Genomic DNA, 13,595 nt, shown 5'->3' with positions numbered 1-13,595 from the left:
AACATTCTCACTCATTTCCTCATTTCGGTATGATGCACTACTAACATCCTAAAATGATGAAAAACACTGACAGACTTTTCTAGAAAGACAAGCCAGTGAATGCCCTTGCAAACCTGTGTTTTCTATCACTCTGCAAGGATCTAAGTCTTGCAACAACTTCACTTTCTGCTTTAGACTTTTCTTACTATATGTACGTAAGAAATTACAAAACAAATCAATTGATTCCTGTCGCACACTACAAATACGACTACACTTCCAAGTGTACACTGGACCCTTAGTACGTCTCCCTAAAACTTCATCAGTTAACACCTCTTCTGGTTCTCTAGGCACAAGTTTCTCTTTTTCAATCGGACAACCTTCTTTCACTTCATACGCTCGACCACTGGTGTCAACTGCATGCACTAAATCATTCTCCTGGAAGTAACTCTCCTCATTAAAAATGGCTCACAACTTGAACTGTGCATCCATTCTCCAGAAAAAACTTTACAAAAATTAGTCCGATTAATTACTCTTTTCCATCTACTGTTTGATTTGAAAACATCAATTGTCTTGTTAAGTGTCCTAATTCTATTGATTATTAAAATAAATAATTTTTTCTTAACTTCAAAAGCCTGATCAACAATCTTCTCTACACTTTTCTTTTTCTTATAAAAAGCGGCTCTCTGTTTACCTTTCCTAATGTTTTTTAACAAATTTAAAACCACCCTATTGCGAAACATTTGTTTACGAATGTCTCTAAACTGATTCTGCCTTCTATTCCTATACATATTATTCTCTCCTGCTCCAGTTGTAGGATTCTTTGAGGTTCTCTCCTTCCTTTTCAAATTTACTCTCTCATTCTCTTTTTCTACATGCTGTCCAACAATATTTTTTGAAGTACATATTTTCCGTATAAAAGACTTAGTTCTCTTACCAGGAGCTTGGTTCCTGTTTTTTGAAGTATTTGTTGTGGAAGAGTGCTGTAATTCCGTTGCTGTTTTTGTTTTTTGGCGGTTATGTTGTTTTCTTCTCTTTTCCCTTGAGGGCATGTTTGCTTACTCTTGAAATCTTGATTTCAATCTGTGTTAAAAAAAAAATAGCACATTATAGACCACTATTACCAAACAACAAAGCAATGACAAAAAGCAAACGATCTATTCAGGGTTACAGATCAGGTGAGGATTCTCCAGGGGTGCACAAGAGGTGAGGCCTGTATTGAAGAGTATAGTGGAAGACAGCTCTGTCCACAGGTACAAAGAATATGAGACCTGTGTCTAAGAGTCCAGTACGGGATAGACTTCATGAAGTCTAGTCCACTACACTCTTATACACAGGCTTCACCACCTATGCTTCCCGGGAAAGGCCTCTCTCCCACTACAGTCTTGATCATAAACCTCACCTCCTCTGTCCCTCTGCACATGTCTCACCTCATCTGCACAATCTACTTCCTAATCTCAGGTAACACAGGTGACATAATTGTGAAAAGGTCAAATTTTTTTATGTAATCGTGCATTTATTATTTATTCTTTATCAAAAATTTAGAATTCATTGATTATTCCCAAAATCGATTTTTCAATAACATTTTAGAAACACAGTGCAGGTCCTACTATTTAAAATTTCTCAAAAAATGTAAAACTCATTAATTTACAGCAAAAATATTTTAGTAGTGTAATGAAAAGCTTATACATATGACCTTTTCATTGTTTTTCAAATGTTATTCTAAAAAAATTATAAGGCCTAAGCAGGAATACTCATGTGATGAAGCCTGTCCAGGGAAGCACAAAACGTGAGGCTTGTGTCCAAGAGTGCAGTGGACAGGACTAAACTGGAGTAGCGTGCAAGAAAAAAATAAGCCTCATTTATAAAGCCCTGCGTCAGTTTTGCGCTACTGATGCGTCACTTTTTGTGACGCATTGGCGGCTTAAAACATGTGCCTTGTTGCGCCATATTTAAAAAGTGACGCATGTAGGTAGATGCGTCATTTTTTAAACCTTTTGCGCCACATTATACCTCTGTCAAGTGTAATGTACAGAGAGGGGTCATTTCTCCGCAAAAAGCCTCGTAATAATGACACAGTGAAATCTATGAGATTTCACTGCGTTACTTTTAGGACACTGTTACGTCAAAATCTTGCACCTGCCTCACAGCAGGGATAAGACTGAGGCAAACGCTTTCACATGGGGCTTTCCCCATGTGATACGATTCTCACACCTAAGCAAGAGTGCAGATGAGATGAAGACTGTCCAGGGGAGCACAAAACGTGAGGCTTGTGTCCAAGAGTGCAGTGGACAGGACTAAACTGGAGTAGTGAGCAAGAAAAAGATGAGCCTCATTTATAAAGCCATGCCTCAGTTTTGCGCTACTGATGCGTCACTTTTTGTGACGCATTGGCGGCATAAAACATGTGCCTTATTGCACCATATTTAAAAAGTGATGCATGTAGGTAGATGCGTCATTTTTTAAACCTCTGCACCACATTATACCTCTGTCAAGTGTAATGTACACAGAGGGGTCATTTCTCCGCAAAAAGCCTCGTAATTATGACGCAGTGAAATCTATGAGATTTCACTGCGTCACTTTTAGGACACTGTTACATCAAAATCTTGCACCTGCCTCACAGCAGGGATAAGACTGAGGCAAACACTTTCACATGGAGCTTTCCCCATGTGATAGGATTCTGACACCTAAGCAGGAGTGCAGATGAGATGAAGACTGTCCAGGGGAGCACAAAAGGTGAGGCTTGTGTCCAAGAGTGCAGTGGACAGTACTAAACTGGAGTAGTGTGCACAAAAAAAGAACCTCATTTATGAGGCCCTGCGTCAGTTTTGCACTGCTGATGCGTCACTTTTTGTGACGCATCGGCGGCATAAAACATGTACCTTTTTGCGCCATATTTAAAAAGTGACGCATGTGATAGATGCGTCACTTTTTAAACCTCTGCGCCACATTATACTCAAAAATGTAAAATCCATTCATTTTCCCCAAAATCGTTTTTGACATCACATTTAGGAAACACAGCACAGGTCCTATGTACAAGCATTCCATGTCATTACTGAAACCTCACTATTTTACAAAATTCAATTCCTCTATGCAAACAAACTCAATATGCTTCCTACACTGAGTTAACACAGGTAACATCATTGTAAAGAGTCAAATTGACACCTGTGTCTAAGAGTGCAGTCGGGGATAGGCTTCATGAAGCCTAGTCCACTGCACTCTTAGACACAAGCCTCACCACCTACGCTCCCCAGGAAAGCCCAAACATGTACCTTTTTGCGCCATATTTAAAAAGTGACGCATGTAGGTAGATGCGTCACTTTTTAAACCTCTGCGCCACATTATACTCAAAAATGTAAAAGCCATTCATTTTCCCCAAAATCGTTTTTGACATCACATTTAGGAAACACAGCACAGGTCCTATGTACAAGCATTCCATGTCATTACTGAAACCTCACTATTTTACAAAATACAATTCCTCTATGCAAACAAACTCAATATGCTTCCTACACAGGTAACATCATTGTAAAGAGTAAAATTTATTTCTTTAAACATGCACACATTCTTTATTCCTTCTAAAAAATGTAAAAGCCATTCATTTTTCCCAAAATCGTTTTTTACATCACATTTAAGAAACACAGCACAGGTCCTATGTACAAGCATTCCATGTCACTACTAAAACTTCACAATTTTACAAAATACAATTCCTGTATGCAGTAAAAACTTTTTACCAAGCATTATCAAAAAGCATGACACAAAGCAACATTAAAAAACCACAATTTGCTTCCAAATCTTCTCCATAGAGTATACAAGTCTCTATGTATATTAAATGAATCATAACTCACCTTTACAAATGCTCTAGGAGATTCACAACAGTGTCAGATACACACACCAATATTTCTTTAGCAGAGCAAAAGGTATGTTCTCCTGGCACTGCAACCATTAATGGCACAGAAAACCTCTGTTTCTACACACATATTGCTCATGGTAACCAATCAAAACTCTTCCCTCTGTATTTTCAAACTAACACCCTTCCCCCCCTCAGCCCTTTCTACCTGTTACCATAGCAACTCCCTCCTCACTGAGCTCTCAGGTTTAAAAGTTTATTCTACAATGTTGCAAATCACCTCAGCAAGGATGTTTGACCTGCGAATACACCAGCTTATATGGTGCAATGTTTCTTTAAATGACTTTTTTTTAACCATTCAAATTACTTCTTACACAGAACACAACCATGCACCCTAACATACAGTTTTCAACTATCTCAATCTACCAATCATTGCTTGTGATTCAAGAGCACTGAAACTCCACAGGTTATTTTTTTTGCAAACTCCTACTGTTCCAAATGCCATTTTATTCCTACACTTCATCTGACTGCACCAGAACCTCCTCTACCATGTATTCTGACTGGATTATTGGACATAGCTATATCCACTGGGCTCAAAGGTATGCAGCTACCAGAAATTTTCACAACCTTGATTTACCAAATGTGAACATTAAATGGATTGGCCAGAGAGGATTGAGATGTCACCAATTGATACCACTGGTGAAAACCTTTTTGCATTTGCCACACCCTAACCTCATAATTCTGCACTGTGGTGGAAATGACTTAGGCACTTTGACTGGGGTAGGTCTGGAAATGCTTTTAAAGGACACCTTTGAACAATTGATGGCACTTTTTCCTCAGACTGCCTTGGTATTTTCCAATATATGCCAAAGACAGAAATGGAACTGGTCCAACCAATTTTGTCCACAATTTGAGAAAGCACGGAAACATGTGAATAAATCTGTTTCTGCTTACATGAGAGACTATGGAATGGGTTCAATATACAACAACAACTTGCGTTACAACATGCAAGATATCTACAGAGGAGATGGTGTGCACTTCTCAGATGAGGGGAATAGAATATTCCTCCTGAATTTAAGACTGTGCATTGGTACCTACTTGTAGGTACCTAAATCAGCCACAGAACCCAAAAGCCCTTTTCAGGGCTACCCTATCTCTGATCACTCCAAATGATTATCTTTTTCTAACTTTTTTCACTGTTTTCACTAAAGTACGCCTGCCGGTGCGCGTACCGGGCGCTCCCCCCGGGAAAAATAATTTTTTTTTCTCGCCTATATGGGCCTCCTAAGACCCCCTCAGAAAACCTAGAGGGTCAGGGAGTGCCTACGATGCCCCCTTATACCCATTCCCAACATTGTTTGTCCTCCATTTTCTGTCTTAAATCTACCAAAAACAAAATGGAGGACTCCCGTAGCGCTGCCGGTACGCGTACCGGGGCGCGCACCGGGAAGCGCTCCCCAAAATTTTTAAAAGTTAATTTACATAAAAACCACTGGAGACACTTTCACCACATATAGAATAGGCCATACTACATACCAGTCCCTACCATTTTCCCAAATTTGGTGGAATTCCATTGAGCCATTTGAGCTGTAGCACTGTCTAAATATCCTGAGGTAAATTACATGACAAAAACACATCTGAAGTGTTAGAATTTACAACCAATTAAAATGTTACTTTCATTTTCTACTTTTTTTTCATGACATTTGATTGGTTATGTACATGAATATAAATGAAAAATGAGAGGGAAACACGGCCATTTTGACTACAACTACCTGAGGTACATATTGAAAGGATTTTCGCATTTCTTCTTCTTCACCTCTCTGTAAAGTAAGTTGATAATTTGTAAGGGGCACTTTAAGTTAATTTGTAAAAACGTTTTCTAATAATTATTTACTGTTCCTCTGCTATAGTTATAGATAGAGATAGGCTCCTCTGTTATATTTATGGATTGACTTAGGCTTCTCTGCTATAATTAGGAATTTACTTACGCTTCTTCACAGGCACTTTTTTATATTTCTACTTCCTGCCTGTTACCATACACTGCCCAAAGTTAACTTCACTGTCTGAACTTAAACCCAACAGTGCCCTAACTCTACTGATATAGTTATTTTTTATGCAATTTACAGCAAAAAAATGGAAGGGGAGCAAGAAAATATCAATATTTCCTTCGAGATGACATCTGAGGATATTCTAAATGAAGATTTTTTTGATGAAGAATTTATGGATCAGTCTTTGGATCAACAATTTGTTGAATGTTTACAAGATATAGAAACATGCATGTTTGAGGAGATTCCAGATGATGTAATGCTGGAAGTTTTATTGAACTATGAAAATTCAAACCAATAAATTTTTATTTAATAATTTAAAATTCTTTGAGACATTATTCATTTTGATATCTAATTCATTAAGTACTACCAAAATGATTATGTTTATATTATAGTATAAAGTGAAACTTACAGTATACTGTGCAATTTTAAAACATCATAAGGGAGCAGAGTAGACTATCCATGATCCCCTAGGTCTTCTCAGGGACTACTTAAAGGATCTGTTTCTGCTTTCCTGACAGACTATGGTATGCATTCCATATACCACAATAACTTCTATAACAACATGCTAGATATCTACATAAAAAAAGGTGTACATTGAATTTAAAACTCTACATTGGTACCTACATGTTGGTACTTAAATCACCCACACAACACAACAATTCAATTCGAACCTACCCTACCTCTAAGCACTTTAAATTATCATTGTACTGTTTCACTGAGTTTTCCCCATGTGTGGGGGGGTGTAAGGTGTGTGTGTGTGGGTGTGTGGGGTGTTTGGGTGTAGGTGGGGGTGTGGGTGTGTGAGCTGTGTGTGGGGTGTGTGTGGGTGTGGGGGGTATGTGTGTAGGATGGGTGTGTATGTTTGAGTGTGTTTGTGAGGTGTGTGTGTGGGGGGGGAGGTGTGTGTGTGGGATGTGTGGGGTGTGTCTGTGAGGTATCTGTGTGTGTGTGTTGGGGGGTGAGGAGTGTGTGTGAGTGTGGGTGTGTGGGATGTGTGGGTGTGGGTGTGGATGTGTAAGGTGTCGGTGTGGGGGTGTGGGGTGTTTGGGTGTGGGTGGAGGTGTGCGTGTGTGAGGTGTGTGTGGGGAGTGTGTGGGGTTGTGTGCGTGTGGGTGTGTGTGGGATGTACTTGTAGGTACCTAAAACAGCCACAGAACCCAAAAGCTCTTTTCAGAGCTACCCTACCTGTAATCACTCAAAATGATTATTTTACACTATTATTTTTACTATTTTTCCCCATGGTACGCTCCCCGGTGCACGTACCGGGCGCTCCCCCCGCGAAAATCGAAAAAAATAATAATTTTTTTACCACCCACGGGACCCTTTTATGGCCCCCACATCAAACCTAGGGGGTCAGGGGGGGTCTACCCTGCCCCCTTTTGGTTATTTCCCCCTTTGTTTTTACCACCTCTTGTGTCTCGATCCTACCGAGACACAAGATGGCGGCCGCTCAGGACTGTTTCGAATGTTTACAGACACCCGAGAGCCAATCAGCTTTCCGTGCGCAAGTCGCGTGGCGCGCCCGGTGCGCTCCCCGGTACGCATACCGCGGCACGGCTATAGATATATACATTTTTTTGAACCTAAATTACTCAAAATCCTCTGGAGCACATATCTTGAGACATAGCAAAGGCACATCGGGCTACCAGTCCCTACAATTTTGCCAAGTTTGGTGAAAATCCATTCAGCCCTTCGATCTAAAAGTGCGACCGACCGCCCTATGGAAATTAACATGGGGAAAACACGTTTTGGGACCCCCCTTTTATCTCGGCCCCCGCTTGACGAATCTCCCCCAAACTTTCAGGGAAGGACCGGAGCGCCGCGAGGCAAAGTTGCTGAAAAATTCAGGCAGATTCCTCAACCGGCGCCAAAGTTATTCCCAATAGAATGTTGCGATTTCCCTATGGAAATCAATCCTAACTATATATATATATATATATATATATATATATATTGTGATACAAGGAGCGTCTAATGAGCATTATGTTTTGTACTGCTATCTACCGCTGATTCAGGTATGTGAACCCTCCCACCAGCACAACGAACCCCAGCCAAGAGGCCACCAACCTCACGAAATGGATCAGCGACTGCGCAGACGACCTCGCCCCTCTGAAGACCCAGCCGAGCAGACCCGGTAGCAAGAAAGCCCCATGGTTTAACGACGAACTCAAGAGCTCCAAGAAGAACTGCAGAGCACTCGAGAAAACCTGGCGCAGAGACCCAACACCGGACAACATGACTGCCCTCAAGCTCGCCACCCGAAAACACCACCAGCTGATCCGCGCCACCAAGAAAACCGCATTCAAGGAACGACTGGACAACAACGCACACAACTGCAAGGAACTCTTCAACATCGTGAAAGAGCTCTCCAACCCCAACGCCGGAAACAACGACATCACCCCTTCGCAAGACCTCTGCAACTCCCTCGCCTCCTACTTCCACAACAAGATCGCGGACATACACAACAGCTTCAGCACTCAACCAACGCACGCCACGACCGAACCACCACCCCACACCGCCATCCTCCGCGCCTGGACCCCGATCAGCACCGAAGACACCATCCGCACGATGAACTCCATCCACTCCGGATCTCCAACAGACCCCTGCCCTCACCACGTCTTCAACAAGGCCGACGCTGTCATCGCACCCCACCTGCGGGACATCATCAACACCTCCTTCGACATCGCCACCTTCCCGGAGAGCTGGAAGCACGCCGAACTCAGCGCTCTACTCAAGAAACCATCAGCAGACCCTACCGACCTCAAGAACTACCGCCCCATCTCGCTGCTCCCGTTTCCAGCCAAAGTCATCGAGAAGACCGTCAACAAGCAACTGGCCGCCTTCCTCGAGACGAACGGCTCCCTCGACCTCTCTCAGTCTGGCTTCCGGGCCAACCACAGCACCGAGACTGCCCTGATCGCAGCTACAGATGACATCCGAGCCCTGCTCGACAACGGAGAAACAGCGGCCCTCATCCTCCTGGACCTCTCCGCGGCCTTCGACACTGTCTGCCACCACACCCTAGTACAGCGCCTCAGCAACGTCGGAATCCAGGAGAAGGCACTGGAGTGGATCACCTCCTTCCTCGCCGGAAGGACACAGAGAGTCCGCCTCCCCCCGTTCAGATCGGAAGCCACCGAGGTCATCTGCGGCGTCCCTCAAGGCTCCTCGCTCAGCCCAACTCTCTTCGACGTCTACATAAGCCCCCTCGCAGCCATCGCACGCCAGCACAACCTGAACATCATCTCCTACGCAGACGACACCCAGCTGATCCTCTCCCTCACCAACGACCCCGCCACCGCCAGAGCCAACCTGCACGAAGGGATGACAGACGTAGCCAAATGGATGTCGAACAGCCGCCTGAAACTGAACTCGGACAAGACGGAAGTCCTCATCCTGGGATCCTCACCCTCCGCCTGGGACGACTCCTGGTGGCCCCCCGCCCTGGGCAGCGCACCCAAACCAACTGACCACGCACGCAACCTGGGCTTCATCCTGGACTCCTCCCTCTCCATGACCAGACAAGTCAACGCCGTCTCCTCGTCGTGCTTCAACATCCTACGAATGCTACGCAAGATCTTCCGATGGATCCCCACCGAAACCAGGAAGACGGTCACCCAGGCCCTCGTCACCAGCCGGCTGGACTACGGCAACTCCCTCTACGCCGGCACCACCGCCAAACTCCAGAAGAGACTCCAGCGGATCCAGAACACCTCAGCACGACTCATCCTGGACATCCCCCGCCGCAGCCACATCTCCGGACACCTGAGAGACCTGCACTGGCTCCCGGTCAACAAGAGAATCACCTTCCGGCTCCTCACCCACGCACACAAAGCCCTACACAACCAAGGACCAGGATACCTCAACAGCCGCCTCAACTTCTACGCTCCCACGCGCCAGCTTCGATCGACCAGCCACGCCCTCGCCGCCGTCCCCCGCATCCGAAGAGCCACCACAGGAGGAAGGGCCTTCTCCTACCTGGCCGCCAAGACTTGGAACTCCCTCCCGACCCACCTCCGCCTGACCCAGGACCACCTCGCCTTCAGGAAGCAGCTCAAGACCTGGCTGTTCGAGCAGTAGCGGACCCCCCCCCCCCAGCGCCTTGAGACCCTCCGGGTGAGTAGTGCGCTATACAAATGTTTGAATCTATGAAAGACACCCCAATACTGGAGAAGAACAATAATTACTTTCCTGTAATCTGTGGTTCTCCAGTATTGGTGTCTTTCGTAGATTCACATGCACCCGCCCACCTTCCCTCAGAGGCTCCTCAGGCGATTATGTTAGCTTCACTCCTGTGCGAGAAAATCTGAGAGCCAGAGCCTCTAGGGAGAACATTCTGGTGGGTGCTGGCGCCTGATAGGCTGCAGTTTGGTCCATACAAAATGACTAGGGTAGTCATGAGTGTGGAAGTTTTTGCTCTTGTAGCTTAGGGCTACTTTACTTCCTGGTTGGTTATTACCAAGGTTTTTGGTTATTATGTGCATATTATTGCTTTTTTTGTACCGTGGGACTCCCACTCTGACGACGGGGAATGATTCAGGCATGTGAATCTATGAAAGACACCAATACTGGAGAACCGCAGATTACAGGTAAGTAACTACTGTTCTTCAGTGGTTCCATATTCTAGAAGTACATGTGTTTACTGTGACTCACGGTGGGCCTTTTTGGAAGCGGATATGGAATTTGAAACTGAAATCACAAAACTATGGGGTCAGGAGTTTGGAGAGGGTGATCTGATGCAAATGTGGCGTGACTCCTATAATATCCTACGAACAGTAGTTAAACCAGCCCCACTCAAACGCAATCAATTATTCACCACCTGTATATTGTATTGGTCAACTGTTTAGTTGTCTAAGATCACCAGTAACTCATATAACTACCAAAGAGATATGCTGATAGCGGCAGATGATAGCAATCTATTCATGCTATGTCCAAAAATATCATCGTATTGGAACTCAGTCTGTGACTTTAATAGGGAAACAATCGGGACACAGATTTCAGTTGGTATTCGCCTAATTTTATTCGGGCTAAATTCGGAAAAGAAGGGCAGCTCTCAGCGAGTAACGCAAAGTTTCTGTTTTATGTGATACTCTTGGCTAGATGGGAGATTTGTAGAATATGGAAATCAGGGAGTCCACCGCTGTTTACTGAGTGCCTTAGAAATATCATATATACTAGTGAGCCTGATATGGCATGTGACCCTACTAGTGAGAGAAAAACCTGGGCTCCGTTGGTAAGGTGGATCTAAAAAGAAACATGAGTCCTATGATTAAACCAATCTTGCTGTTGGCTACGGTCTCTCCTATGTGGTGGTATCAGTGGGTTTAGGAGATGGAAGTGGACACAGCAGTATACTTGTGGGTCACTACTTTTGTTTGCCTCAAGGGTCACCGGTCATGCCCCCCTTGTAAGACCTAGAGAGATCAGAGTACACCCTAAGAAGAATGTTGGCAGAATGAAAACAAAAACAAATAGTATTGTTATTCAGTTCAGAAATTAATGGAAAAGTTCCGAAGTGTTACAAGCTTGAAATAAATAGAGTCATAGAGAAAACAAGAACAGTGCACTGACATTGTTTTTTCTCCCTTTGCTTTTGTTTTCTTTTCTTCCATTCCAGAGTTCCAAGTGATGACACCTGCAGGACGGATCTGGATGTGCAACCACTATTCCAGGCGACTTCCAGAGCACAAGAGACTGCTGCCATTCTTCAACGGTAGGTCTTTCTCTGAGATGCCATGATCAGGGGAATTCTGATTAGCCGCTCGGAGATGTCTGCAAGTGCGCAGATATCGCCGGCCAGGCAGGATGCCAGATGAGGTAAGGGGGTGGGGGGTTCAGGCTCCAGGGAGATAGTGTAGAGTTTCTTCTTGAAAGGAATAAAGCCTAGCGCCTAACTAGGGTTTGACTGGAATATTTATCATTGGTTTTATTGTACTGGAGGGGCATGTAGTTAATTATACTTTAGTGGTTGCATATTAGAAGGGCATGTGTTTACTGTGACTCACGGTTTCCAGAAAATACTTGTTTGCAGGCACATGGATAATTGCTAACATGCGTAATAAATGCTTGCACGTGAAACCATTATAAGCAACTGCCACGGGAAATTCTAAACGTGCACCTGACACAAACAATAATTTACTAAGGAAACAAGCCTTAAATAAACACACGGATAATTACAAGCACATAGAGCAGACATGTGGCTTGGCACAAACATGATGATAGTCCTAAACGTGGAGCACTACAATCATGAAGAAAATATTGAAATCTGGCACATGGCAATGCTAGCTTATGCCTAGCAAAGCATAGAACCAACTGAACTCCTTGGACTCTTCCTGTAAAAAGGTTCGCCTAAAAGATAGGGGGAACAACATTTAGCCTAAGCTGTGTAAAAGGAGGGTAGAACTACATGGCTTCAGACCAACAAAATAGGGATTGACACTGAAACTGAAATTCAAAATAACAAGTTTTTTCACTCATGAGTGAGACCACATCCATGCAACACCCTCAAGTGTTCCAGGAGGTAGTGACTTAAATACACAGACCATGGGCCTTTTATACTTAGTTTTGCAGAGTAAGCATATGAACTCAAATAGAAGGTACAGATGGATATCACTTAGTCAGCAGAGTGGGCGGGGAAACCAAACTACATATATCAGTAGGAAATGGTAGAAAGTTACATTCTCAAACAGGTGCATTCTACATCTACAGGCCTTTCTGAACTAATACATTGCTCTGGCTCAGTCCTGAAGGAGTTAACTAAAACTGATGACAGAAGCACAATTGAAAGGCAAGCAGCAGTGAAGACGGAAGAATTACATGGCTGACAAAATGAATGCCACAAACAAGATGGCTTCAGCTCATGCTAAAACCAATTATTTTTGATTTCCACAACTCTACATCTCTCCAAGGGCCCTAGTTAATATTACCATATTGGGAATTTCCTCACTGGAAATCTCTGGTAATGTCGGAGCTAGGTCCTGAGCATTTATCAGATTCCTGGGTCCATATTGCCTGGGCAAAAGTATTTAAGGGGTTTGGCTTTCTGTCCGACGGCTGACTAGGAAAGCGTGTCTACAGAAACAATGCTGGACCCATCTGACTCCCAACACAGCACTCGACAAAAGAATGTATTACGTCAAAACAGACACTTTCCCAGAAGTGAACGGGGTCTGGATAAAACAACAAAAGAAAACAAGTTGCTTACCTGTAACCAGCTATCCAGTATTGTTATCTTTCATAGATTCACATGCCTTTATTATTCCCCGTCGCCGAGGCGGGAGTCCCACGGTAATAATATATACAAAAGCAGTGCCTTAGTAAAAAAACTGTATTAGTCTGACAAGACAATAGGCCCAAAAAAGACCCTAAGCTTAGAGCCTATCTATCTCATTGTATGAAAAGAACTGAAAATTAGTTCCAACCAATCAGCTGCTAGCACCCTATAGAACCTTCCCAGCAGAGGCAGTTCTCCTCAGATTTTCTTAGCACAAGTGAGAAGTAGGTATCCCAAATAGAGAACTGTCCTGCAGGGGAGGAGGGTGGGTGCAAGTGAATCTATGAACGATACCAATACTGGATAACTGTAGTTACAGGTAAGTATCTTGTTTTCTTATCCAGTATTGGGGTATCTTTCATAGATTCACATGCCTGAATCAGAATAGCAAGCAGTAGGTCCAATATTGTCATTCGCGGAAGGTGGGAGACAAAGCGTAAATCTACATATC

General features: G+C 43.8%; 1 protein-coding gene across 12 annotated transcripts in view; it reads left to right on the top strand.

Annotated features, from left to right (window-relative positions):
- LOC144781519 (uncharacterized) overlaps positions 1-13,595 on the top strand; it is a 2,047,367-nt gene that overhangs the window by 573,169 nt on the left and 1,460,603 nt on the right. For all 12 annotated transcript variants that reach the window (XR_013601003.1, XR_013601004.1, XM_078660419.1 and 9 more), the window contains one exon: positions 11,489-11,584. Coding sequence is in view for 10 of the 12 variants with exons in the window: in XM_078660419.1 (XP_078516545.1) it covers positions 11,489-11,584 (96 nt within the window). In the remaining 2 variants the exon portion in view is untranslated. The remainder of the gene's footprint in view (positions 1-11,488; positions 11,585-13,595) is intronic.

The sequence above is a fragment of the Lissotriton helveticus genome, chromosome 9 (assembly GCF_964261635.1).
Source record: "Lissotriton helveticus chromosome 9, aLisHel1.1, whole genome shotgun sequence".
Lineage (NCBI taxonomy): Eukaryota > Metazoa > Chordata > Amphibia > Caudata > Salamandridae > Lissotriton > Lissotriton helveticus.
Note: the sequence above shows the minus strand (reverse complement) of the source record. Positions and strands in the feature narration are given on the sequence as shown.